We start from the raw sequence: 27512 nt of genomic DNA on the forward strand, positions 1-27512 counted from the left end.
TGGAGCTAAAAAACACCTTGTAAATCACATAATCATTTAGATTGGAAAAGACCTCTAAGATCACTGAGCCCAGCTGTTAACACTGCCAAGCCCAGCACTAAACCTAAGTGTCCCAAGTGCCACTTGTACATGTTTTTAAATCCCTCCAGGGATGGTGACTCCACCACTTCCCTGAAGAGCCTGTTCCAATGGCTGACAATCCTTTCAGCAAAGAAATTTTTCCTAATATCCCATCTAAACCTTCTCTGGCAAAACTTGAGGCCATTTCCTCTTGTCCTGTCCTCTTGTCCTGATTAAACTACAACACATTTGTTGCTTGGGGGAAGAGTCTGAAACACACCCACCCCTGGCTCCAACCTGCTGCAAGGGAGTTGTGAGAACAATAGGGACTCCTTGTGCCCCCTTTTCTCCAGCCTGAGACCCCCAATTCCCCCAACCCTTCTCATCAGTTCCACTGCCTTCTCTGGATATTCTCAGCATCTCAATGTCCTTCTTGTAATGAGGAGTCCAAAACTGAACACAGTTCAGTTTTTTCAAGGGGCAATATAGTTAATACATCATTGGATATCTGTGTCTGCACCTGGTGCTTTCCTGTACCCTGCAGGGATGGACCTTCCTGGGAAAAGGCCAATATTTATTTCCCTGTGTGTGGCAACGGATATGGGGTTCTTTCTGACCCCTGGGTGCTCTATAGGCTCCAGTTTTGAGCTCTTAGGTTCTTACTTGTCAGGTATTCTCTAAAGAAGCAAAGCAGCTAATAGTTAAAAAGGTTATTTATTACAAAGCACATCTTATTACAAAGCAGATCAGTCTGAACAGGCAATAGCAAAAGAAATGGCAAAGCAATGGCAAAAGCAGTAGCAATAAGCAAATGGCTAGAAGCCCTGGCAAAAGCCAATAGCTAAAAGCCACAACTCTTCCAATACATACTGTTATAGAGGATTTTTCCAACAAGATAAGATGCAAACTCAGACCACCACTCTTTAACCTATTAGAATTCTAGTTTCTTAGCACACTATGCATAGAATTTATTGTGTTCTAAGAAATGTAAGCAATATTCTTGCTATAACTCTGTTTAAGTCTTGTCTACAGCCGTGGTCCTGGAGCCTCTACTGAAGATGTCAATATGTTTGCAACCTTCACTAGAACACAAGCTACTACTGTGGAATCAAAACTTTTTACTCACTAAAAACATCAGAACTCACTCTAAGACTTATTCAATCTCTGCACTCTGAATTCTCTCTGAAGAATTCAGAGCGATCTCTGGCTCACTGACTCCAACACTGTGTCCCCACGGAAGCCCGGAAGGCACCGCAGCCCCCGCGCCGCTAGATGGCAATTGCGGTGTGTGCACGGAGCGCTGCGGGGCTGGTGTGAGCGGGGCAGGCTGTGAGCGGGGCTGGTGTGAACGGGACTGGCTGTGAGCGGGACTGGTGTGAACGGGACTGGCTGTGAGCGGGACTGGTGTGAGCGGGGCAGGCGGGGCAGGCTGTGAGCGGGGCAGGCTGTGAGCGGGGCAGGCTGTGAGCGGGGCTGGTGTGAACGGGACTGGCTGTGAACGGGACTGGCTGTGAGCGGGGCAGGCTGTGAGCGGGACTGGTGTGAACGGGGCAGGCTGTGAGCGGGGCTGGTGTGAACGGGACTGGCTGTGAAGGGGCTGCCCCCGCTGTCCCCCACCCCCAGGTGCTCCGGTGTGGCTGGAGGAGCCGCTGCAGCGGCCGCAGGGTGGGCAGCGCCGCTGGGATCCCCGGACCGGTGAGTAACGAGAAATGGCTTTAGCTGTTCCTAAGTTCGGGCTGCCTCGGCTCGCTCCGCTGAGAGCATTCCCAGTGGGAGCAGGGGCTGAGCCGGGGTTCATCGCTCCTGAGTTCGCTTTCGCTGTCGGCTTCGTGCAGGGTAACTCACGAGTGAGTGCTCCCATCCCAGCCCCGGCCAGAGCAGAGCTCACTCTGCCGCTCTGTTTGCCCGAGCATGCCGTGAAAAGTTATACTAATCTTTACAGAATTATGGAATGGTTTAAGTTGGGAGGGACCCTAAAGATTTCCTTATTCTGACCCCCGACACCGTTTTCTATGTTTGTGTTGTATCTTTTAATGCCTTAACTTGGGTCCCAAGAGGTTTTGTGCTTTTTTTGCCATGCTGAAGCTCTTTCCAGAGCTGGTTTTTCTGGGGTTTCTCAGCTTCAAGGCTCTGCTTTGCTGCTGAGGTTTTATAGCCCAAAAACCCACACTGGGCTAAATTATCACCAGCCCATGCTGGGGGCTTTGCCACTGCTCAGAGACAACTTTTCAGATTTCTCCTTCCTCACAACAATCAATCGTTTGTCTCCAAAACAGTTGTGATATTTGTGATCTAAGGAGAAAAAAAAAACAACAACAAAAGAAAAACCAGCCTCCCTGATCAGTGAGGGAATTTTCCTCCTCTTGGGCTTTATAAAATCTGTTGGGACAGAGAAATTGTGTTTCTTCACCTCCCTCTGCAATGCCTCAGCTCTCAGAAACTCAGGTCAAATGATACAGCAGGCAGAAAAGAAACAGAGCCTGAGAAATGCTAAGTGCTCTGCAAAGCAGTCCCTTAAGTAATGATCCTTCTGCTTGGAAGCGTCGCAGACCTTGGGTATGGATGGCTGGGAGGTGGGAGCCTTGCAGTGTCCTGAGTGATGGGTGAGTGTTTTGGTGTGAGGGGCTGATACTCAGGGGAGGGAGGAAGGAGAAGGCTGAATGGTGGTTTATGTCCAGAAAAAAATAGCAAAACACTTACAGAATTTAAATTAAAACAAAAAGGTCTTTCTTTTCTTTCTTTCTTTCTTTCTTTCTTTCTTTCTTTCTTTCTTTCTTTCTTTCTTTCTTTCTTTCTTTCTTTCTTTCTTTCTTTCTTTCTTTCTTTCTTTCTTTCTTTCTTTTCTTTCTTTCCTTCCTTCCTTCTTTCTTTCTTCCTTTCTTCCTTTCTTCCTTTCTTCCTTTCTTCCTTTCTTCCTTTCTTCCTTTCTTCCTTTCTTCCTTTCTTTCTTCCTTTCTTCCTTTCTTCCTTTCTTCCTTTCTCTCTCCCTCTCTCTTGCTCTTGCTCTTTCTCTCTCCTAGAAGTAAGACCATCCTTGGCCTCAATCACAGCTCCTGAGTGTGTGGCAGCCCTAGGAGGCAGCCAGGCCATGGGATGCACAGCCCACTGGCAATCATCTCCAGCGAGCCTGCCCTTAATTAAGAAGTTTATTGCCTTTAAAGACCCATTGCATTGATCCAGCTGTTGAGCACTGTCAGGAAAACACTGCTGAACTGGAAAGCAGCAATTTTTTCTGCAGCCATGTGCCCAAGGGAAGGGGAAGTGCAGCAGGAGATGTGGTGGCAGGACTGCAGCAGTCCCGCACACATGCCAGCCACGGGGAGCTTTCTCTTGGCCAAGTGGAGCGTGTCCCAGCTTTCTGGCAGCCTCTCCTTGCTCAGCCTTCAAAGGGAGGGGTCAGGCAGCCCTGACGGGTCACTGACTTGACACCACGGGCTGCTGGAACAGACAGATTACTCCTGCTCAGTTAACAGCATTGAAAACGACAGAGACACAAACACCCCTCTGATTAATGAGCTGGGGATGGGGAAGTCAATCTGAAAGCCAGGGCAGAGATATCAGCCCTATAAGAAATATGGGAAGAATTCACCCCTAATCTAATCTCACTGAATTCCACAAGCGTGTAAGACAGGGATCGTTTGCTGCAGTTCTTTAGGTTGAGGATTAAACAGGAAACCCCCAAGGATGTGAAATGTTCTCCCAAATACCATCCTGCCTGTGCACAGGGGCTGGAGAGAGACTGCCACAGTCTGAGCCATCTCATCTGGCTGGACAAGAGGTGATGCCCAGGCTGTGGTGCTGCCAGCAGCAGCATCCAGCAGGACAGGGAGCTGGAGCCAAGTCTGGGGTCCTTGGCAGCTCTTGCTCTTTGCTAAACCCAGCCCAAGCTGGCAGGGCTGGCAGAGGTTCCAGATGGGAGTTCTGCTGCCTTGCTCTCTGCAGTGTTCCTGTGACACCCTCTCAGGGGATGTTTACAGCAGGCACGAAGATTTATTGTAAATTTTGGCTCCCAGACTCTTTGAGCTGCTTCCTCCTCCAAGTTTGGTCTCTCCCCACTCCATCTGGGATTACAGTGAGAGGTGGTTCAGAGAGCACAGGGCAATTAGATCCTTACAGGCACTTGCTGACATGGTTACAAACCTGCAGAGACACAGAGATCAGCCAGCCCAGTCACCTCCTGGCCTGGGGGACAGCCAGGAATGGCTTTTGGATGAGGAATATGGGGACACACCCAACCTCACCTGCCCTTTTTGAGGAGATCAGATCAGGGAACCGTGCTCCCCATTGCTTGGAGCAGAGAGCAAAGAGGGGAGAGGGAACAAGGAGAGAGGATGAAAACAGTGTTATCTGCCCTGGACTGGGTCTCCATCTTTGCTCCTCTATGGTCCTTGCAGCCACCCAACTCCTCCCTGCTCCTGTCCTGCCCACAGGAGCTGGCTGAACCTTCTTCAGCACATTTTACCTGGGGAAACTGAAGCACAGGATGGTGAAATGATCTGTGTAAGTGAAAGGGCTGTACTCACAGCACAGGGGCCCTGGTCATTCTCCCTTCCTAAAGATTAGACTGTCCCAAATCACAGCCATAAACCCCCAGCATTGCCTTGCAGGTGGATGATGTGAATGACAGAGGTTCTGTGGTGCCCAGAAGGGAACACTCTATACTCCTGGCAGAGAAAAACCTTAATTATTCTCCACTGTGGTCACTGTAGGATATTTGGGCTCTGCTGCCTCCATGCTCAGCAATTCCATGTTCCCCCTGATCTCCCCCCAGCTCCACTGTACCTGCAGGCATCCATAGGTGTGCTCCAGACCAGCACAGCCCCTCTCCACTGCCAGCATGGATCACAATTGTTGCCCCCGTTGACCTGGGAGGCTGCCCAGGATCTGGTTTCCCTGGAATGACACCGTTCACAAGCACTCAGCTGTGTGGGGTTATTGTTCTGCTCTCGTGTGCTGGCCAGCTGCCATTTATTGTGTGCAGGAACTCCCCTGCTTCTCCCACCATCGGCTCCAGTTTATTTCCCCCTTTCCTAGGAGGAGACCACTGATGTCAGCTAACTTGGCCTGAGCTGTCTGTAGTGAAAAGGAAATCAAGGGGTTTCAGTTTCAATCTGTGCCTTGCTTGTCCTGGGAGGGGAGAGCTGCCCTTCCACGGTGTGTGCTCCACCCAGGCACTGTGACACCTCTGCCACCATGTGCCACAGCCACGTGCATGGAGCCAGGCTCAGTGCTGAGCTGCTCTGTGCTTCAGGAGGATGAGCTGCTCCTTGAGGGAAGATGAGACTCTTGAGGTCAATCCCTGCCCTGCTGTGGTTCCCATGAGCAGGTCACTGAGTCCATCTGTGCCTCAACTCCACACTAATGACAGCCACGGGCACCTTCCATGGTGGAACCTGTGCAGATGAGACCGTGGGGGCACAGAGCCCTTCACATGAGGCAGGGGTTGGGCAGGAGGACGTGGAATGTGGTGCTGTCTGCTTCTGACCCTCTGGAGACCCTGGCACAATGCTGGGAGGGGGTACCCTCCCTTGTGTCCATGCTCTGGGCTGGCAGGACAGGGAAATGACACAAAGAGGGGAGCTCTGTGCTGTGGAGTCTCCTGCTGCCCTGGCCCCCCACCCAGGCTGTGACAGCTGCCTGAGCTGTCCCAGCCCCTCGCAGCCTCGCTCAGCTCCGCCTGGAGCCGCTCTGGCGTCTCCCGGGAGCAGCTGCCGGGGTGAAGGGCCCGGCGTCCATCGCAGCATCTCTGCTGCTCGTCCCGGGAAACGCCCGGCACAGACCCCGCGGCCTCGGCGCGGCAGCTCCGCAGGCACTGCCGGGAGGGGGGTGGGATGGCGGGGCTGCGGGTGCCTGGGGAGCGCGGCAGAGCTTGGCCCTGTCCGTGTGTCTGTCCGTGTGTCTGTCCGTGTGTCTGTCCCTGTCCCCGGACACCGAGCGCAGCCCGGCCGGAGGTGCCGGAGCTCTGCTGGGCTCCAAGGCTTGCGAGCCAGAGACCTCGCCCAGCAATGCAGGCTGTAATTCCCAGCCAAGAGGCTCTGAGAAGAAGCAGATAACAGGTCAGGCACCCTCCATCCTCATTAAAATACTTTCTTCGGCGGAGCCCCCCACGCCTGCCCAGCCTGTTCCAATTAGAGCAGCGCCCGGGAGCGCCGGGAGCGGGGCTGCCGCTGATGAAAAGAAAACACTGCGGGGCTTTCAAGTGTCGCAGCCCCAGCTGTGACAGCCGGTGGCCCCGGCAGTGCCACCAGCAGCCGTGTCGCTGGCTGGCAGTGGTGAAGTGTCTCATGAGCCGGGTCACTGAGCAGCAGAACAGGTGTTTCACAGCCAGCTCCTGCCTGGAATGGGGAGATGTGGCAAAACTAAAAGCTCTCTGAGAGGTGCTGAGCATCCCTGTTCAATAGGTTTAGAGATTTGCAGGTTTGGGAAGCAATAATCCCAATGTGAACGAAGAAAATCAGTGTAACAGATCCCGTGGGCTTGCTGCAGCTTCAGGAAACAATCAGCACTGTCTTGGGAGTGCTGGGAAAGGCTGAAGCCTGCCCAGGGAACAGGAATTTTTTTCCCATGGCTAGCTCTCCCTGGAGACCCCCTGGGGATGGAGCTGTCTCTGCCACCCTTGGGTCTCTGCTGGAATTCTTTGCAGGGTCCCACCAGGACCCCAGCCAAACCCAGTACCTCTTTCCAGAGGCCACCAAAGGAGCAGCAGCTGTGACACTGGGTTCCAGCTGGTGTCCCAGGGATGGGGAACTCTGCCCAGGTGTCACTCAGTCCTGCTCCCAGCAGAGGCTTTACAGCCAGTCCATGGACAGGAGCTTGGGCAAAGCTCCCCTTGCTGGGGTCCATGCTGATTCCTGGCCCTGGAGCCCCTGCCAGGTTTTAGCACATGTGGGATTCACATTTTGAATGTGAATCTGAGCCTGGAAAATCTGAAGCCCAGAGAACAGCTCCTGTGTGGGGCAGGGCTGGGCTGAGTGTCAGGCCAGGTGGCAGACAGGTGACAAGGGTGGGTTTCAGCACGGGGGTATAAATGGCTCTGAGGAATTCAGTGCTGCCTCTGGGGACCCCCGAGGCTTTAGGGACCTGGCCTGGCAGCTCAGCAGGCAGTGCACAGCCTCTCCTCTGCCTTATTTGGATACTTCAATAGCATTAAAGCATGGCAAGCCCCTTGCTATCATGAAGTGTCTCTTCTGAGGAGACTGCAGGAGTTGGGCCTGTTTAGTCTAGGGAAGAGAAGACTGAGAGGGAATCTCATTAATGTGTATAAATATCTCAAAGGTGGGTGCCAAGAATATGGTGCCAGACTCTTCAGTGGTGATGAGCAACAGGAAGAGGAGTAATGGCCATGAAGCAAAACATGATACGTTTCACCTCAACATGGGGAACAAATTTACATTGAGAGTAGCAGAGTATTGGAACAGCATCCCAGGGGTGTTGTGGACTTTCCCTCTCTGCAGACATTCCAAACCCACCTGGACTCATTCCTGTGTAACCTGCCTTTACAGGGGAGTGGACTGGATGATCTCCAGAGGTCCCTTCCAACCCCAACAATCCTGTTATTCTGTATTCTGTGAAAGAAATTTAAGCTTCTCAACTGCACTAGAAGGCAAATTGGGAATTTAGCATGCCAAGTCAGCCCAGAGTTTAATACATCAAGTTAACCCACACTTGTCCCACCTTTGCTCTGTCCATGCAGGACTCCAATCCCCTATGAATTTACCACTTCCCCCTGGTGTCCCAGTGTGGTTTCCCCACTGCAGGAGCCCTGGTGTGGGCAGCAGAACTGTGGCACTGCTCTGTGCTGGAAGCTGCCTGTGCTCTGGAAGCATTTTAGGTGAGAACAGACCTGCAAGGGGCAATAAATGCTGTGTCTCCATTCAGCTTTCTCTGCACGCTGGCCTTGCTGCCTCCCTGGGGCTTGATGCCCTTGGGGTAAATTAGGAGGGTAACAGTGGAGGTCCCATTTCAAGCAGCACATTCAGAAACACCTAAAAATCCTGCAGGGAATCCAGGCCTTCACTGTGCCCTGAGACAAGCCCACTGCTGGGCCACCTTCCCAGCCAGATGCCCAAGAGCCAGGCCAGGTCAAGCTTCACCTCTCAGTAGCAAGGAAGAGGTAGGGACTGAGCCAGCAGCCTCTCAAGAAAGGGATTAGCACAATGTTAAGGGAAGCCAGCTCCTTATCCCTCCATAAACAGTTATTAATACCCTGGCCAGCCTCAGACTTGGCAATTCCCCATTTGCTTTCAGAGGATGTGGTCCCAGCTGGAGTGTGCCTGAAGCTACTGCAGCTTCAGGGAGAAAAACTCTTAGAAATGCTGTTCTTCTGCTCTGAGATGTCTCCACAGGCAGAGTGAGGCTCCTCTGGTATCACCAGCCCCGCTGGGGCTGTCCCTGCCCCACTGCCATTGTCACCCAGCTCCCATGAGCGAGGAGCCCCCAGCCTGGCAGGGGTGACACCCCCAGGCTCTGCTGGGTGCCAGGAGCAGCTGGGCACCTTCATCCCCACCCGTGGGGCTTGGCACACTCCAGCAGTGTTGTCTGGCAAGGAAGGGTGCTCTGGGGCTAACTGCAGCCCAGGGGCTTGCATCCCAGGAGGCAGCAGTGGAGGAGATGTCCTGGCTGGACAGGATCCTGCTGGCCCCCGGCTGTGTGATGGTGTGTGTGAACCTGGAGCAGCCTCAGCCCAACATTCCCTTCATTCAATCCTCCAAAAATCTGCTGCCCTCGATCTGTGTGGGCACGTGTGACCTTGTTACTGAGGGTTTCACTGGTAGCCCAGTGCTTCACAGGGCACACGGTGGGGTCCCAGTGCCACCCGAGCTCTGGCACTCGGTTTTGCGGTCCCAGCTTTGATGTGGTGGAGCGGGACCGGCACGTCCTCCTCCCACAAATCACTCGGCACCACAGGCTGCCCCAGGGACTGGCTCTGCCCCAGCCTGGCAGCTCAGGGGGAAGGCAGGGAGGGCTCGCCCTTTTGCCTTTGTCCTTCCACCCGAGAAAGTCGACAGCTGCCTGTGCCTGCAGCTGCCGGGGTATCCATCATCCCGGGATGGAGAGGGACAGCCAGAGCGCCGGGCTGGGCAGGGAGGGCTCTGTTCCTGCGGCAGGGAGGGGGCAGGAGGTGCTTTGGGAGCAGGGACAGCTGCGGGCAGTGCTGGCCAAGGCACAGGGCCGGCTGTGCGCGCTTCCCGCGCTCGGCTCCGCATTTCCAGAGCATGGGACGCGCACCCAGCTGTGGGTGCAGGGTGGGCACCGGGCTGAGGCACCTCCTGCCCTGGCTCTGCCCCTCAGTGTCCTTTGTCCCAGCTCCCAAAAGTGGCACAGAGGGTTTGTGACACCAGGGTTTGTGGTGGGAGAGGCAGGACTGTCAGGAGCTTGGGGCTCCGGTCTGGGAGGCAGGGCTGGGTGCTTGGGAAGCTTGGGAAGCACCAGCCCCATGCAGGGGTCTGGGCTCCCTGCGGCTCCCTCTGGCTGCGGGTTCTGTCCCCTGGGGGATGATCCCCACGGATGGATGCTGACAAGGGGCGCACTCCTCTCCTCCCCCCGCTCCTCTCTCTCCCTTGAGGTCCCCCAGCTGTTGGGGACAGCATTCCGCCTCTGCCCCAGCCCTGCCGTGTAACTGGAGAAGGCAGCAGGCTGTCAATGGCGCGTGGGGATTATCTGGGATACAATCGGGCTGTGGAATTAGCGGAGCGCTTGGCAGCGCTGCTGTTCGTGGCTGCGGAGCCGAGCTCAGCCCCTCTTCCCTCTCGGAGACAGCCTACAGACTGATAAACCCACTGCCAGGCCCTTCCCCCTCCGAAATTTGGGCTGGTTTAAACTATTCACGGCATTGCAACACAAAGGCGTTGTCAGGAGGAAATTGGTGCTTTCATGGATAAATGATTCCCTCCTGTACCCATGTCACAAACAGAAGGGATTTGTCTTTTCTCTGGGCTGCTCACTCTCTGGCTTTCCAGGGGATTTTGTGTGGCAGCCCAGAACCTCAGACCTGCTGGACTTCTGTTCTGTGGAGAGTTCAGTTCATTACCCTTACATAATTACCCTTACAGTAATTAAAGGGAGCTTATGAAAATGAGGGAGAGTGACTTCCTACACAGATAGTGATAGGACGGGAGGGAATGATTTTCGGCTAAAAGAGCAGAGATTGAGTTTAGATGTTAAGAAAAATTCTTTACTGTGAAGGTGGTGAGTCCCTGGCACAGGCTGCCCAGAGAAGTGGTGGATGCCCCATTCCTGGAAGTGTTCACAGCCAGGTTGGATGGGCTCTGAGCAGCCTGACCCATGGGTGCATCCTTGCTGTGATCATCTGGAACAAGATCAGCTTTAAGGTTCCTTCCAACCAAACCATTCTGTGATTCTGTCAGTTCTGCAGAACTCCAGTAGAAGGGGGCTGGGAGGAAAGGAGGGAGGAAGGGAGGGCACAGGGAAGCTGCTGGGACCAGGGCACCTGGTGAACTGCTGTCAGACCCAGCCCAGCACCGTGGTGTCACCATTTGTGCCACCCATATCTGGCACTCCTGGTGACTGCCAGCCCCCCAAAACAAGGCTGCCATCCCCCAAGTCCTCCCCTGCCGGCTCTGTGGTGCCTGGAGTGTGAAATGTTAACCCCTCGCTCCCCTTCTCTCGGCAGCCCGCCCTCATCAGCACCTCCCTCTCCAAACTGAGACAGAAAGAGCTGCAGCTCTGGACAGTTGATTATTTAAAGCTGTTGGGAGTGTTTAATTTAACCCTGGATTCACCACTGCCAGTTTGTTTCCATCCACCAGGCACCGACTCCCCCTCTTTGTGTAAACTCTGCCCAGCTCCTCACCTCCTGCAGATATTTCCCTGGCACAAGGAGGGACGTCCTTGTGCCAGGGGCTGTGGGCTCAGGGGGTTGTGCAGGATTTTATCTGGGTGTCAGGAGATGGCTGTGCCTTACCACTGCCTGGGCATGAAGGGAGGGAGCCCCTAAATACTCATGAAAGGATGTCACAATGGGAAGTGTTTCTCCCTGGAGATTTTCTTTTGGCAGTTTTTTTTATTTCCATATCTGCTGCAAACCCTTCGTTTTCCTATGCCTGTGCCCAGCTGTGCCAGGGCTCTGGGATGCTCCTGGATGGCTGTGGCTGCTGCTGCCATCAGCCCTGCTTTTGGCATTCCCAGGGCAGGAGCTGGAGTGCTGGTGTAACCCAGCTGTAACTGGAGTGCATGCCTGTCCCTAAAGTTCACCTTGTATGAAGTTGTCCTGAGGCAGGAGCTGTGCCCTGCCTGTCATCCACAGAATCCCAGCCTGCCCTGGCATCCCCTGGGTCGTGAAAGATTCCTCCAAGCCTGCCTTAGGCCAAAGTTAAGCCTAGCACAAACCCAGCTCCATTTATAGAAACCTTCAATTAGAGGACAGTGTTTTCCCAAGTCCTGCAGCAACACAACAAACTTTGGCAAAGCAAAAAAACCCAAATCCGTGTCAAATCCATCCCAGCTCTGTCCTTGTGATGATCCTTGGGACAGCAGAGCTGGCTCAGGGCATGGCTGAGATCTACAGGGTGACTCTGGGTGCACTGCAGGTGCTGAGCAAAGGAAGAGCTGAGCTGCAGCTTGTCATTGCTGCCTGCTGGGGAGGGGTTAGTGAGAGCAAGGGCAGCACTGCCTGTGGATCCCCATGTGGCTGATGGGCTCCTCACAGAGAACCACACCTCTCCACAGCCCAGGAGCAGTTTGAACCTGGCTAAACCATCATGCTTTCCATTTTAATTCCATCATGCTTATGGGGTGCTTTTCTACCCCTCCCCAGGCAATGGTTGACATGTGGAAAAGTGCCCAGGAAGGGCTGGGTGGGTGGAGAGAGCAGTCCCTAACCAGAAAGAGACAGAGCACAGCACAGCCACCACCCTGAGGTCACATCCACGTCCCAGCCTCCTGGTGCAGGGGAAGGACCTGGAGCAGCAGCAGCTTGTGACCAGAGTCACACTCTGACCAGAGGGAGATCCAGGCAGTAGTGAAGGCTGGGAAGGGGCAAGAAAGGAGCAGCACCCCAGCCCAGCCACAGGCTGCTGCTGGGAGGGAGAGAAATTCCAACTCCACCAGCCCAAAACCTCCTCCCCAGGCAGAGCTGAGCTTCTTGTTGGAAAAGCTTGGCTCCACTATCCCTCCCACAGCCCATTGCTGGGATGGCAGGAATCCCCTGCTCCTTGTGCCAAGAGCCTCTGGCCAGGGATGAGCCAAAAAGCTCATTTGAAATCTTTCAGTCATGGGACTGGAAGAAGTTAATATGCAGAAAGATGGGGAGTTAGTCAGAGCTGCCATGTGGGGACCAGGTTTTCTTTTTTTAAGTGGAGAAAAATAATCTAAGTATGACAGATTAACTGTCTGGAGCTGGCAGGCCAGCCCTGCTCCTGGCAGGGTCAGTGGGAGCTGCTGTGCAAGGCTGTGCACCCCAAAGCAGGGTATGTGTTAGACACACCTTCCAATCCACTGCACCCTGGAGCCAGCCGATGCCGGTGGCCTCAGAGAGCTCTGTGGTGACCAGGAATTTGCATAGATCCCAGCCAGAGATGTGTCATGCACACACAGAGCCACAGATGATACAGAGGAATCACAGAAATTACATTTATGTATGGTACTCCACAACATGAATTCCCCTTCCAGAGAAAGGGATGAGGTTAAACCCCAAGCTGGGAACAGATGAGTGTTAGGGATCTCTCACCAGGCTCTGCCAAGCACTGGGGTCTGAGCAGACACTGAGCAGGGGATGCCCAGGCTCTGAGATGCCCACTGGAGGGTGTACTGCCCTCGTGTCTGTCACCTCCAGGATGCCCAATTCCCAGTGCTCCCAGGTACCACATGATGTGGGCACGCTCACATCACCCCACACTCCTTCCCATGGCTGGAATAGCTGTCCTGGGAGCTCCCTGCACAGGGAATGTGCTGGAGCTGCCAGGAAGGGGAAATCAAGGGTGTCCCAAGCACAGCTGCCTCCCAGTGCCCACTCTGGTTCATGAGCACTGGTGCAGCCTTCCCCCTTCTCTGCTTGCAGCTGGTGGACCATGGTGTTGTGAGGGTGAGCAGGCCCTGCCACTGCCCTGTGCCAGCATGTGGACTGTCCCTGGCCACTGCCTGCCCCTGGCCAGCCTCCTGCTGTGCCTCCTCCTGCAGCAGCTGGGCAGCAGCAGGGCATGGAAGCAGCACGCCCCACGCCTTCGCCTCACCTACAAAGGTAAGGGTTCCTCGGGGTCTGCACCTGCCTGGGGGGCTGGGGGAGCGTCCTGCAGGGAGAAGAAGGTGCTCAGGGCTGGGGGAGACAGGCAGCCCTGTGGCTGTGGCTGTAGCCTCTCCACACTCTGGGCCCTCAGGACGTTTCAGGGCTGCAGCTCCAAGCCAGTCCCTGAGAGTGCTACACCAGTGCTGCTGCCATTGGAAAAGGAGGCTGGACAGAGAATGTTCTGATCCAGCAGAACACTGGGACCAGAGGGGATGTGTCCTTCTGCTCAGACTCACTGTGGACCCCCTTGGTGTGTCCTGGGTTGGGCTGGACTGGGTACCCCTGGGCAATGTCCCCTGCCTTCAGTTCAAAGGGACACTGAGCCCCAGGAGAGTCTCATCAGCCCCTTCCTCTGCCTCCTGCCAGCATAGTCCTACCCCAGCCCAGTCCTTCTGCTTTTGACCCTCCTCTTCTGCTAGGAGAGACTGATTCCCTGTGCAGATCATCTCCCTGCTGCCCTTCTCCCTTCCTCCCCGCATCTGTCCCTCTCTTTAGATGATGAGTTCTTCAGGGAAGGCACACTTTGCTCCTCTGACCTCACTTTGGTGACCTGAAGATGCAGCAAGGGCAGACTGAAAGCAGAAAACACAGCCCAGAATGTGTGGAAAGGGAGTACCTAGAGAAAGTCTAGAGAGGAATGGCCTGAGCAGCTAGAACAGAACCCTGCCAGCCTGGCATGAACTCACCCTGCCATGAACTTGCAGCATAGATGTGGCCAATTGAGCTGCTTTCAGCGTCTCCTATGTGAGAAACAGCAAGTTTCTTTGGAGGGTGGCAGCTCAGCAGATCCCCAGTGCTGTCCTGGGTGTGACCATGGGGAGGGCTGGACCAGTCCTCTCCACACCTGAGGATGGAGCAGCTTTCCCAAGGCACTCCAGGCACTCCAGGCTCCAGGGCCATGCTCTTGGCCCACTCCATCACCCTGAGAAGCTGCTCCCCAGGCAGGGACAACCAGCACAGGGAAAGATGCCCCCCATTTGTGGCTGGAGAGGGCTGGATCTCCCAGGGATGCAGGAGATCTGTGTGAGGAGATGGCCCTGCTGATAGCCCAGCCCAGAAACAGCTCAGCTCTGCCTTTCCTTGGAGCCAGAGGAGGCAGAGGGGGAGAAAGAGGACTGCTGGCTTCAAAACCCCAGAGTGTCCCAGGCCAGGCATGCCCAAAGCCCCAAGCCTTGGGCAGAGGCAGAAGAGGAAGCTCCCAGCATCTGGAGGGCTCAAGGACAGAGTGAACAATGGTGAGGGGATGTGACTCACGGACAGCACTGGGCAGGTTCAAGGACACAATGCCTTGAGAAGTTTAGGTTTAAAACCCCTAGGAAAGAAAAAAATAAATAAAAGGAGGCCTTTGAGAGTCCATCCACGGGCTCAGCCTTGCCCTCAGATCCCAGCAGGGGGGAGGCAGCAGAGCCCTCGGTGGGGAGGGGGAGAAGACGTAAGCAGGGTCAGGAGAAGGAAATGACAGCAGCGAGGCCGGGAGAGCACAGGAAGGATGGGGCACAGGGCACGGGGCCAGGAACAACAGCAGCAGCTCCTACCCTGCCCAGGAGGTGAGCAAGAGGCTTGGAAAGGTTAATAATAGCACACAGGGCAGCCTGGGCATGGCTGGGTCAGCCTGGGTCAGCCCAGCACTGCCCGAGCTCAGGCTGTGCAGCTCTGGAAGCACAGCACGCCTGGCAGCTCCTCCTGGGAATATCCCAGAACAGGCCTGGGTGCTGTGCCAGCCTTTGATCTGCAGCCAGGCAGATCCAGAGCCAGCACCCACAGCAGTGCTCCAGGGCACAGGGAGGCCACAGGGCTCTGCTATCACAGGGCTGCCCTGGCATGGCCCTTATGGCCAGCAGCACTGAGGGGCCAGAGCCCCATTTACACCGAGCTGCCCCTGGGCTCAGGGATCCCCTCCAGGGCTGCTGTGCCTGCAGGGGATGGGGAGAGGGCAGTCCTCCTGCACAGCCGGGCTGTGACCCCAGGAAGCTCGGGGTCACCCCACACAGAGCCTGCTGTGGTTGAGGGGCAGGCAGAGGTGATGGATGGGACAAGGCGCCTTCAGAGGTCCGGCAATAAAGACAAACAGCACGGCCTTGGCAGATAGTGAACACAAAGAGAGGATATTTCTCCGGGCTCAGCCACAGGCTTGGCCATGGCATGACTGCTGCAGAGCCCCCCTGGTTCCCTGTCTCCAGAATCAGCTTTGGATCTAATGACCTGAGGGTGAGTAGGGTTTTGTGCAGCAGCTCCCTGGGTCTGGATCCCAGCACTCGCTGTTCCCTTGGTGAGGGAGCAGAGCCGTGGGGTCAGCCTCAGACCCTCCTGGTCATTCACCTGCCAGAGGGTGCAAATGCAGGGCTCTGAGCCCTTCCAGGGTTCTCCCATGTACTGCCAGAGGCAGCAGAGAGGGCTCTTCATCACCCTGCCTGACCTTGTCCTCAAAAAGGGCTGCTGCAGGTCACAGGGTGACCAGCAACACCCACTCCTCTTAATTACACTCGTGTAAGGATGAGCCTTTACCCTCCCACCCCAAGCCCCCTCCCAGAGCCCTGCTTGACATTTCCCTGGGATCAGGCAGGTCCTGAGAGCATTGGCAGACACAGGAGGGTGAACCATCTCCACCCTGTTGGAGATCCCACAGGAAGGGACAGGAATTCGGCTGTAAATCCCATCCAGCTGGAATGCCCTGTACCTCTGGTACCCAGAGGAGAGCCCTTGGCACCCGAGGGAAGGCGGGAGTGCAGTGGGGCTGTGCAGTTTTTGTGGCAGCAGCAGGAGAGCCAGGAGCCCCCTGATGTGGCTGGGAGTGCTCCTGGCAGAGGAGGATTTGGGAGCTGGGAAGGCCAGCAGGGAGCCAGCCTGGCTGCTGGGGCCGGGCAGGGAGCTGCTGCTGCCTGTCCCAGCAGGGACCAGCGCACGTCAGCGGCGTCTCCAGCCCGCAGCTCTGGTCTCTCCTGCTTCCCCTCTGCCCTGGAAAAGGAGTGGAAGGAAGTGAGACAGCCTCCCGGGCCAGCCGGGTCCCTCTGGATGGAGCCGTGCCTGTGCCCACGTCCACCCCACCTGCGCCCGGGGCCGCACGTCCGCCCTGCATCCACCCGGCCGGCGCCTCCTTCCCTCTGCTCCGGCACCCTGCTTCACTCCCTGCCCTTTTGGGCAGGGTCTTACAGGTTTCCCTGGGTTTCCAGCCACATTCCACCTCCATTCAGCTCCCACTCTCTCCATGTCCCCCTCCCATGGCCCCACTTTTACCCTGCCCAACACCAAAGCCAGGAGCAGCCTTCTATCCCCAGCACTCCATCCCCAGGCAGGTCCTGTCACTTTTGGAGAGGGAAGGATGTGTTATGACTTCTGGAAGCTCCAGGCCTGCCTCAGTACTGGTTTGCCCCACCTTGGTCCCTGTGAGCAGGGGCAGGAGATGGCAGCTGCTGTGCTGGGGGAATGCTTGCCCCACAGCCAGCCCCAAACCTGGCACTGCACATCACAGACCAGTACTGGCCCCAGGGATGTTGTTTCCGGAGTTTTAACAGAGACACAACAGCTTATTGTCCTCCTCACACACCCACATGACCACAGCTGAAGGGCCAGGCGAGCTGCCCTGGCTGCTGCATGGGAGGAGCTGCAGCCAGAGCAGCAGAGCCTTCCCTCTGTCCTGTCTCCACTCCCAAAGGAGTCTATGGCACCCTTGGACCTTTCCCTGAGCCAGTCTAATGTTGGGTTTAGGCTGTGCTTCAGGACACAGGGTGGGAAATGTGGTGTGCTGGGTTGGGATAGCACCAGGGGCACAGACAGGGAATTCCCTTACAGGGCTCAGTCCCAGTGCATCCATCCACTCACCTGACTCTGTGCCTGGGGTAGAGCCCAGCAAACACATCACAGACTCAGAGCCTTAGGTGGGTGCAGAGCTTGTGTTGGCTCTGTTTCCATGCAGCCTTTCCTTGGAGCCCAGGGAAAACATGCCAGGAGTCACAGTAAGCAAGTTACCTCTCTGCTCCACGTTTCAGGGTGCAGAGGCTTTGGGGTTCCAGGAGTTCCTCTGGAAGGCAGGCCAGAAATGAGCACTCCAAGCTACTGGGGTTGAACCCCTGTCCTGCCCTGTACCTGCAAACCAGCCTAGCCAGGGCAAGGCCAGAGCAGCTCTGCTGTCTGTAGCAGTGGCTCTTTCCCTCAGCTAGGCACGTGGAGGAGGTTCCATGAAGAGCTCAGGGACACTGATGGTGCTGGGTTTTGCCAAGGCAGTGGCAGGAATGTTGTGTACCTTCAGAGCAAGGATAGGTAACCAGAGCTGTTCCAAGAGGGAGGGATGGTTTCTCTTTCTCCAACCTCATTTGTGCTCCTCAGACCTGCTGAAATCCAACAGCTCTCGCCTGCTGCTGGCCTCCGGGGATGGGATGGATTTCCAAGCTCTCTTGATGGATGAAGACAGGGCCTGGCTGATGGTGGGAGCAAAAAATCATATCTTCCTTCTCCATCTGGACCATCCCAATAGAGAGCCTGAGAAGGTCAGTGCTGGGAGGATGGTGGCCCTGGCCAGGCTGGCCACTTCCTCCCTTGGAGCCACTCCTTGTCCCAGCACCAGGGCGTGGAGGTGGATATGCTCTGAACTGGGCTGTTCTAACCTCACCAGGGACACATTTATACCAGGATGTCTCAATCAGTGGGGTCAGCCCATCCCTGGTGGAGCTGAGCCCTGCAGGGAAGGGCTGGCGCAGGAGGGACAGGGTGGCTTGGCCAGGAGATGTGACCTGGGTGGACTGCAGACAGTGCCCAGAGCCCTGCAGTCACACCTAGTCCCTGCTGCTGCCTCAAGAGCTCCAGCACAGAGTCCACTAATGTCATCCCAAGACATCCTGCTGGCTGGGTGTACGGCCAGAGCCCAACAAAAGAAAATCCCATTAAGGCTTTGCAGCCTGGTGTTCCCACAGGCTGGGATCCAGGAGAGCCTGCCCACTGCCTGGGTGGGCCACGGCACGCCCAGCCTCTGTCCCCAGGCCAGGTTCACTCTGAGTGGATTTGGCAGGCTGCCCACTGGGACTCAGGGGGTGTCAGACCTGTGCCAGAGCAACACCATGTCCTCACTGTGCACCTGAGCCTGGCAACCCCATGGGCTGAGCCTGCTCCCACTGGTGCCACAGGAAGCCAAGGGAAGCAGGGGCTGCATCCATGGGGTCTTTGTGTTTCAGATTTTCTGGCCAGCCCCCAAGGAGCAGGTCAAGCACTGCCAGCTGGCAGGGAGGAATGTGGAGGTAAGTAGGGCTGGCAGCCCCCACCCATCACCTTTGGCAGCTCACCACGGATGTTAAACAACCCCATCACCCCGAAAGGGAGCCTGGGGGTCTCCCTGGAGCCGAGCCCAGCTGAACAGCTGCCAGAAAAAAGTCTGGCCAGGCTCCACACCCCCAGCAGTCACCACAGCTCAGGACTGACAGACATCTCCCCTGCACAGACCGAGTGTGCCAACTTCATCCGCCTCCTCCAGCCCTTCAACCAGAGCCACGTGTTTGCCTGTGGCACTGGCTCCTACCAGCCCGTCTGTGCCTTCATCCAACTGGGAGCCAGGGGGAAGGTGAGCCTGGATAGACATGTCCCTGTGGCACAAGGTGCCAAGAAACCCCTCTCCCTGGGGGAGAGGGAGCCCCAGAGCTTCAGGAGGGTGGGCAGCCTGATGCAGTCCCTGGCGTTCACATGGAGAGAGCAACTCTGTCTTGGGAGTGTCAGGGTGTCCCAATGGGGATGGGACCAGGTTCTGGCATCCCCCTCGAGGAGCCCACTCATCACAGACACACCAACCTCCTTTTCCCCATGTTCAGCTTGTTCCCAGACTCCCCCTGGGCTGACATCTCCCCATTGTCTCTGGCAGGGTGCCAGGGCTCCCCGCATGCAGTTGGTGACCCACTCCTTGGAGTCGGGGCGAGGACGGTGCCCCTACAGCCCCCACGAGCCCTTCACGGGGCTGCTGCTGGGTAAGAGCCAGGGAGGAGCACAGGGGGTGTTGTGGGAGGGGGTGTGCTGGCAATAATCTGTGCTGGGGGTTCTGCCTGCCACCCACACCCCCTGGCCCTGCAGGTGGGGAGCTGTATTCAGGCACCTCCAGTGACTTCATGGGCAGCAGCGCTGCCTTCTTCCGGACCTGGGTCCATGGGGCCGAGCCGAGCTACATCCGCACGGAGCAGAACCAGGACCACTGGCTACATGGTAGGAAATAGAGGCACCTATGGGGAATGGGGACCTCTCCTTCCAGCTGGGGAGAGGCTGGGACCAGAGCCCTGGCCTGGGCCTACTCTCCTTGCAGGGGGAAGCACTAACAAAGCCCCTGGTGGGACCCATGCTTCAGCACATTTCACAGCCTGAGCACTGGGAATGGTGCTCTGCCTCCTGGGCAGCCTGGTCTCCATGAGCTCTGTGTCCCCCCAGCGCCTCACACTGCTCCCAGGGGCTTTCAGGGCAGTGCCACAGGGGGGGATCAGGGCACAGGGTCACGTTGTGCTGCTCCTTCCCACCGCAGAGCCCACGTTCGTTGGTGCCTACGCAGTCCCCGACACCTACAACCCCCACGATGACAAAGTCTACATCTTCTTCCGTGAGACAGCCATGGAAGCTGGGCAGTGGGAGCGACGGCACATCCATGCTAGGGTGGCCAGGGTCTGCAAGGTCAGTTGCCAAGGCCAGCACCCTGTGGCCAGTTGCACCACCAGGTGGGCTTTTATCTACTGCACACCAAGGAGCAGCCCAAGCAGAGGAATGTGGGCGTGTCCCTGCACACCTGCCTCAGGGCAGAAGGCTCTGGGCTGGGGGTATCCCTGTGTGGGAATGAGGAGGGCACAGCAGAGGAGACTCAGAGAGGCTGGACTGATCCTGGCTCTTGGTGCCTGGCAGAATGATGTTGGAGGGAAGCGCAGCCTCATCAACCGCTGGAGCACGTTCCTGAAGGCCCGCCTGGTGTGCTCCATCCCCGGCCCCCAGGGCACTGAGACCCACTTCGACCAACTGGGTGAGTGCCAGACCCATCTGCAGCCAGGAGCAATGCAGCTCCACCATGGCTGCTCCCTCCAGCATACCCACCTGCATCCTCTGGACTGGTTCTCTAGCTCTGGGGTGCCTCACCTCCACCCCTCTCTTTGCAGAGGATGTTTTCCTCCTGCACACCCGGGACCCCCGGAACCCCCTTGTCTTTGGGCTCTTTACGGTCTCCAGGTAAGCAGGACCCTCACCAGCCCCCACCAGGGCTGCTCCCCAGGGAGCTCTGTGTGGAGAAGGGCAGGACCAGCATCCAGCTGGCTGAGGAAGGGCCACCAGCATTTCCTTGCTTTCCCTGCTGCTGGTTCACCAGCACATCACTAAACCACAGCTTTGACGTGGGCGCAGTCAGCAGCCCCCAGGCTAGACCGACTGTGCCAGAGGGATTCCTGTCAGCCCCGGGTGCCGTGCGTGACTCCAGGGCTGACAGGGCACAGGGTGGGCTCGGGGGTGGCTGTGCATACCCCCGGTCCCCTGGAGCAGCCGGGACGCTGAGAGCCCTGTGCTCGCCCGCAGCGGTGTCTTCAGCGGCTCTGCCGTCTGCATCTACTCCATGGCCGCCGTCAGAGCCGCCTTCAGCGGCCCCTTCGCGCACAAGGAGGGCTTCGACTACCGCTGGGTGGAATACAAGGGCCGTGTTCCCTACCCGCGGCCCGGCACGGTAAGGGAACAGGGAGCAGCTGAGGGGAGCGGGACAGCCTGGCCCGGCCCTAATGCCGCCCGTGTGTCACACAGTGCCCCAGTGAGACCTACGACCCCCTCCTGCAGTCCACCAAGGACTTTCCCGACGAGCTGATCAGCTTCATGCGCAGCCACCAGCTGATGTGGGAGCCCGTGTACCCGCAGGGCCGGCAGCCCGTGCTGGCCCGGGTCAATGTACCGTACCGGCTGCGGCGGCTGCTGGTGCACCGCCTGGACACCGACAGCTGCGACGTGCTCTTCCTCGGCACAGGTGGGAGCTCCTCCGCTCGGCCAGGTGACACCACGGGCCAGCTCCTGTGGTACTCGGCCAGCGCGGGGGCTCCAGCCCTGACAGTTCCTCCCGCTGCTTCACAGATGACGGCAAAGTCCTGAAGGTGGCCCTGGCCGGCGGGGCGAGCCCTGGCCCCGAGGTGATCAGCCTGGAGGAGATCAGCGTCACTAAGGTACAGGCAGCCGGGGTGGCACCACGGGGGCTCAGTGGGATGGTTGGGGCACACACCCTCTGGCGGCCATGGCACCCTCCCTGCAGGCTCTACGGGAAGTCACTGGCCGCTGTCACCTCACTGGGGGGCTGCTGGGGGCTCCCACCTGCCCCGGGCAGCAGAAAAGCACCGAGGGGTGCCAGCAGTGGGACTGGAGCCAAGTCATTTCCCAGCTCCCCATCCAGTCCCTGAGGGCATGCGGGTTGCACTTTGGAGCCCATACTGAAATGAGAGGGCTGAGCCCAGGTTTGAATGCAGGGCTGCTGGGCAGGTCTCTCCTGGGCTGCTCATGACAAGCAGGGCCCAGAGCCCAGGATCCTTGCATGGAGCATGTGGAGCTGTGACCAGGGGCCTGGCCCAGGCTCCTGGCATCCTGTGACCCCTGGGGACACAATCCTACTTGCTAGGCTGGGGCACCCAGGAGGGGCTGACATGGCTGCAGCACCCTCTTGTTTCTCCTCCAGGTACCTTCTCCCATCCTGGACATGAAGTTATCACCAAAGCAGGTGAGTGTCCCTTCTGCTTGTCCCTAAAGCAGTCCGGGGATAGGGATAGAGGCCAGCTGATCCCAGCCACTCTACCGGGTCTCTTGGCCCCAGGGCGTGCACATTTAGGGAATGGGATCCTGCCAGGGCATTAAGGGGGTGGCAGGCTCTGTCTCGCACTCCTACTGTCTGCCAGCCCCAGTCCCAGCTGTGGGTGCTGACCACCACTGTCCCTCTTCCCCGAGCAGCAGGAGCTGTTTGTGAGCAGCACCCACGGGCTGCTCCAGCTCTCCCTGTACCGCTGCGAGCTCTACGGCAGAACCTGCACCGACTGCTGCCTGGCCAGGGATCCCTACTGCACCTGGGACAGCAAGAGCTGCGCCCCGCACCTGCTCACCGAGAAGAAGTGAGTGTGTGCCCGCGCCAGCCCTGCATCCGTCTGCAAGGTGATGCTGTTCGGAGCAGGGAAGGGCAAGCGGCAGCCCTGGAGCTTTACCCATCAGCCAGACCCCTACTGCCGCTCTGCCTGCCTGCCACCCACCCTTTCCTGGTCCCTCTTCTTGAGGCATTGCCACAGGGGGATACCACTACCTGGGGTGGAGCAGCCACAGACCTCTCTGCTCTCCCACAGGCGTGCCCGCTGCCAGGACGTGCTGGAAGCTGACCCGCTCAGCCAGTGCCAGGACACGGCAGAGGGTGAGCGCCAGCTCCGGGGGCACCCGGCTGTACCCAGGGAGCACCGTGCCCAGGAGGGCGGGGGAAAGCAGTGCCCCCACCGCGGGCCGGCTGCTCCGCGCTGCCTCCCTCCCTCCCCTCACACAGCTCCTCTCAGGGCATCACCCCCTCCCTGCAGGGACCGCCGTGGTGGAGAAGGTGGTTTTCGGGGTGGAGAAGAACTCGACGTTCCTCGAGTGCCTGGCGCGCTCCCCGCAGAGCTCGGTGCGGTGGCTGGTGCGGCGCGGCGAGGAGACGGCTCCCAGCGAGGTACGGGGACAGGGCGGGGGGACGAGGGGCAGGGGGTGGCTTTATCCCCAAGGACTGACCCACGAGCTCTGCCTTTGCTCCAGGTCAGGAACAATGCGCATTTCTTGGTGCTGGAGCAAGGGCTGCTGATCCGCCAGCTGGCGAAGGAGGACATAGGCAGCTACGAGTGCCAGGCGGTGGAGCGCTCCTTCTCCCGGCCCCTGACCCGCTACAGCCTCCGCGTCATCGGGCACGAGCCCACGGAGCTGCCGCCGCGCACACGGAGCAAGGGGACCCACGGGGAGCCGGGAGGGACCCATCAGAGCCCGCGGGCCCGGACTGACCTGCACCCCGGCTCCAGGGGCTTCCCGCGGGCGCTGGGCGCGCCGGGCACCAGCCTGGACGCCTACTGCAATGCCCTGCGGCTGCAGGAGCGCCAGCGGCAGCGAGCCTGGCACAAGTGGCAGCACCCGTCCCCGGACAGCAAGAACGGCCGGGTGCGGAGGCACCCGCAGCGCCCGTGAGGGCGGAGGGAGCCAGGGCTGCCCACAGCTCCCTCCCGGTTCTCCAGGGCTCTCCCCGCACGCCGGCAGCAGCTCCGGGCCGCCCCTCGCCGTCCCGTGCAGAACCGCCCCGCTGTTACTACCTCAAGCCCCGCCGGCACCGGGGCCCGGGCACGCAGCCCGCGCCGGCTCCCTGAGACCCTAAGCTATTCACCTGCAGAGTATTTATTTTCCTTGTTTTCCCCTGGCCTTGACTGACGATCATCTGCAACAGTAAGCACAGAGGACAGGGAGGGGCAAGGGCCAGCTGTCCCAACGGCTCCCTGAGTCCGGCAGGACCAGCCGTGCCATGCCTCCCCTGCTCTGGAGGCGGCAGGATGCTCAACTGGGAGGCTGCCGAGGTGTGAAGGAAGCCCAGGTGCTGCTGGAAGCAGCAGGACACAATTGCTGGCTGAGGCTGGGCTCCAGGTGCAGAGATGCTCATGCTCAGCCCAGCTCCAACTCACTTCAAACAACACCACTTTTCTTTTTTAATTTTGACATTTATTTTACTGAGGAAGAAAATAAAAAAAGATAAAAGAAAAAAAAAAAGAAAAGAAAGAGAAGCAACAGGCAGTTATACCAACTTACAATTTATTATTTTTTAAAAAAATGACATGAAACACAAGTAAAAATAAATACATCATATAAACAACAAATTGTTCAAAGTCTCTGTTCTGGGAGATCAGGCGAGCACATCCCGTTCGACAGAGAGAAGAGGGAAGCACATGATCATGCGTGGGGCCAACTGACCGACCCACCTGGCTAGCAACACTCCTCTTTCCAAGCACAACAAGACAGGCCACAAACTAAGGCGGTAGTAAAAAAAAATAAAAGAAAAGAAAAAGAAATCCAAACCAACAGAAAACCCCAAATGAGACTCAGTGATGGATTCCTTCAGGCTCCCATGGATCTGCCAGACTCCAGCTCCGAGCTGGGTAACACGAAGCAGCTGAGGCAGCAGTGGTGGTCCGGGAGGTGCCAGAGGCTGCTCTCCCTCACTTGCCCCACCTTCCCTTCACAGGGAGTGCTTGCTCCAAGGTGCAAGGAGCCATCCCTCACTGTAATCTAGCTGGACTATGGTCCCTGTTTCAACACCTGCCCCCTCCCCAGCCCTCCCCCACCCCCGGTCTTTCCAAGACTGGATCAACAAAATTTATTCCAGAGTGGTGAGAAACACCAGTTGTGAAGGTACTTGCTGTACTTATCTCTGTTGGCCTGGAAGTCACCCCCAAAACAGCAGCAATCCTCACACATTCAGCTTCTTGAATTTGCTGCCCAGAGAAGCTGTGGCTGCCCCATCCCTGGAAGTGACCAAGGCTGGACAGGGCTTGGAGCAACCTGCTCTAGTGGTTGCACTAGGCAGGGGGCTGGAGCAAGACAATCTTTGAGATGCCTTCCAGCCCAAACCATTCTATGATTCACTGACATCATTAAGTCAAAATACACAAAATTTGTAGTGAAGATCCTGTGGAAATCCCACCCTTTGCTTGACAAAATATTTGCTTTCTCCAAGTAGCTGCACCCAACCTTCCCACCCTCCCAGACACTCCAGGACAATATGCAGCAGATCCTGCCCAAAACGAGCCAGGCTGGACTGTGCTGCCCCCATCCTGCAGGCCCCCGGAAGCCCCAAGAGCCACATCAACAGTGGGGGCAACAAGCCCAGGGCAAAGAGCAGCAGCAGCTGCCCCATGCCCATGGCACTGTCCCACAGTGATACCCAGCCTTCACCTGACTGTCCCCAGGACAGCAAACCTCCCACCAAAGGGAAAGGTTGAGGGCTGGGTGCCAGTGTAGAGGGCAGCTGACCGTTCCCGTGGCCCCCACAGATCTGCCCTGGCCTTGGGCTGTGCTCAGAAATCTTCCTTACTGTCCAAAAGCCTCTGCAGAGAGTCCTGCACTGCTGTCCTCAGTGTCACCCAGAGCCCCTCTGAGAACCAGCAGCTGCTTCCCATCAGGTCATTTGGAGACAGAAATTCAGCAGCAAAAGAAAAATTTAACCCGTGCAGGGAAAGCCCCTGTTCCAGGCTCAGGAAAACCAAGAGAGGACCCTCTGCAGCAGAATCGCATGCTGGAGAGGAGAAACCTCTGGGGAGAGCAGATGAGGGAGAGGGGCAGGCCCCAGGGAAGGGGAGTTGAAGAGCTTAGAGAGCTCCCCCCGACTGGGGATACCCCACACCCCCTGTGGCTCCTGTGGGGCAGAGGAAATCCTTCCCGTAGCACCGTGGGGGAGCAGCCCCAGCCAGTTCCCACGGGAGCCCTGTGGTCAGGGCATCAGAGCCATCTCTGTGACCACCTCAGCTCCTAAGGGGGGCCCAGGTGGATGGGGCAGAGCTGGGGCTGCACTTGGGCACTTGCTGTGCAGGGCCCTGTGCTGCAGATGTTTGCCAGCAGCGGGTCATGCCCAGGGCAGCCACACCACAGCAGGGTGCCGAGGGGTGCACAGGCCATGGCCACACAGGAGGTGGAACAGCCCTCACACCGCACCCTTTGTGCTGGGTTAACAGCCAGCTTAGTGCACATTCTGCACCCTGGGACAGCAGAATGCCAGTCATCCTCAGTTCCTACAGCCACAGGGCTCAGGCTCTGCTGGGGGACCACTGGAGAACATCAGGTGGCAGCACAGGGATGTGCCAGGGCCTGTTGTGGAAGCCCTGGGTGCTCTCCTGGAGAGGCAAGGAGCAGAGAGGTGTGCAGGCACCAGTACCACACCCAGACCACAGTGCTGACTGCCCCCAGCCACATCTTCACACCTGGTCCAGCACAGGCCCCATTCAGGGATGACGTGGGAGGGTCCCTTGGATGAGAGCTGCTGTCCTGACCCCCATAGAAAGGGCTCTGGGGGTCTGCTCACAATCCCACCTCCCACAGGCGCCCACAGGTCTCAACACTTGCTACTCTCGACAAGGAAAGCCCTTGCCTAGGTCCATTCCCCAAATCCACAGGAAAACTGACAGCCTCACAGGGATGCAACAGACATCTGGGCAAGCTGGTCATGAGGTGGACACACAGAGCACAGGAGGGCATGACTCACAGATGCAGCACTGTCAAGTCTTTGGAGAAACTTGCATGAACACCATCAGTTAATTTGCTTTGTTACTTTTGTGGGGGGGTTTGATTTTTATTTCCATGGTGCATCCAAAGACAAGTTGTCCAGCAGTTTGCTCAGAACCCCTCGGTTTTCAACTCCTAGGATATGTTAAAGAAGAAAGCACTATTTTAATGTTTGTTTTTTTAAAAAAATAATTAAAATAATTTGCATAGCTAAACTGTTGATCTAAGGCTTCTATGAATGGTGTGGTTATGTTTGACAGACAATGTCCATTAAACAGAGAAAGACACTAGGAAAGCCCCATAACATTTTTTATTGTGTTTCCGTAACACACGCGTGCACACACAACCCTCTCTCTAAGGAAGGGAGCACCCCTTTGGTGGAGGATGTCAGGACATCCTGCGCTCTCCTACACCTGGTTGGTCCAGTAAACACCAGTGACTGCAGTTTCCATGGCCTAGGGGTCCCCTACAGGTTACCACCAGCTCCAGGGACATCAAGGCAGGCGAGCACAGCTCACACCCAGATGTGACACGGACGTTCCTGGATTTCAAATGTCCATCCTAGTGTATTCACACACACAGTCACATGCTCCAAGTCCAGATGCACCTGGATATCCCAGCCTCTCCCTGGGAGCCCTGGCCCTGAGGAGCAGCTGGGGTGCTTGCTGGTAGGGCCAGGACCAGGCTCTGCACTCCTGGGGCTGAGCAGGGGGGCCACTCCCTGCACGGGGAAAGGCACTTCCCCAGCAAGAGCTCTGCTTTCCCAGCTCCACATCTCACAGCTCTCCTCATTCTCACTGGGAATGAGCACAGGAGGCTTCCACATGTGCTCCTTCCCACGACAAGAGGATTCCATCCTCCCTCCAGCTGCTCAGCATCCAGAGCAGCTCCTGCTCTGGCAGAATGTCCGGATGGAACACATCCATCCAGTGCCACCTGGGTCAGCCACAGGCCATCTCCACAGTTGGCCCTGCTCCTA

The 27512-nt window shown here is 57.3% G+C and overlaps 2 protein-coding genes across 3 annotated transcripts in view; one reads left to right on the forward strand and one right to left on the reverse strand.

Moving 5' to 3' along the window:
* The first annotated feature begins 1637 nt into the window (after nt 1–1637).
* Nucleotides 1638–24361, forward strand: LOC306807574 (semaphorin-3D-like). Of its 2 annotated transcripts, XM_079317271.1 has the most exons (18): nt 1638–1759; nt 13056–13258; nt 17627–17787; nt 18469–18531; nt 18732–18851; nt 19146–19248; nt 19352–19480; nt 19791–19936; nt 20162–20276; nt 20410–20479; nt 20819–20963; nt 21038–21254; nt 21359–21447; nt 21951–21992; nt 22220–22377; nt 22603–22667; nt 22825–22955; nt 23039–24361. In XM_079317271.1, the coding sequence occupies exons 2-18, from the start codon at nt 13135–13137 to the stop codon at nt 23456–23458; spliced, it is 2298 nt and encodes a 765-aa protein (XP_079173397.1). In that variant the 5' UTR covers nt 1638–1759; nt 13056–13134; the 3' UTR covers nt 23459–24361. The 2 variants fall into 2 exon arrangements, with proteins under 2 accessions (XP_079173397.1, XP_079173398.1); XM_079317272.1 differs by lacking the exon at nt 1638–1759 and having other exon boundaries at nt 13079–13258; nt 17646–17787.
* The window catches only part of RAD54L2 (RAD54 like 2), a 67246-nt gene continuing 63787 nt past the window's right edge, over nt 24054–27512 (reverse strand). Inside the window, exon 23 of the mRNA XM_079317255.1 lies at nt 24054–26668. Coding sequence (XP_079173381.1) covers nt 26601–26668 — 68 coding nt within the window. The 3' untranslated portion in view covers nt 24054–26600. The remainder of the gene's footprint in view (nt 26669–27512) is intronic.

This window comes from Erithacus rubecula (genome assembly GCF_903797595.1).
Source record: "Erithacus rubecula genome assembly, chromosome: 13".
NCBI lineage: Eukaryota > Metazoa > Chordata > Aves > Passeriformes > Muscicapidae > Erithacus > Erithacus rubecula.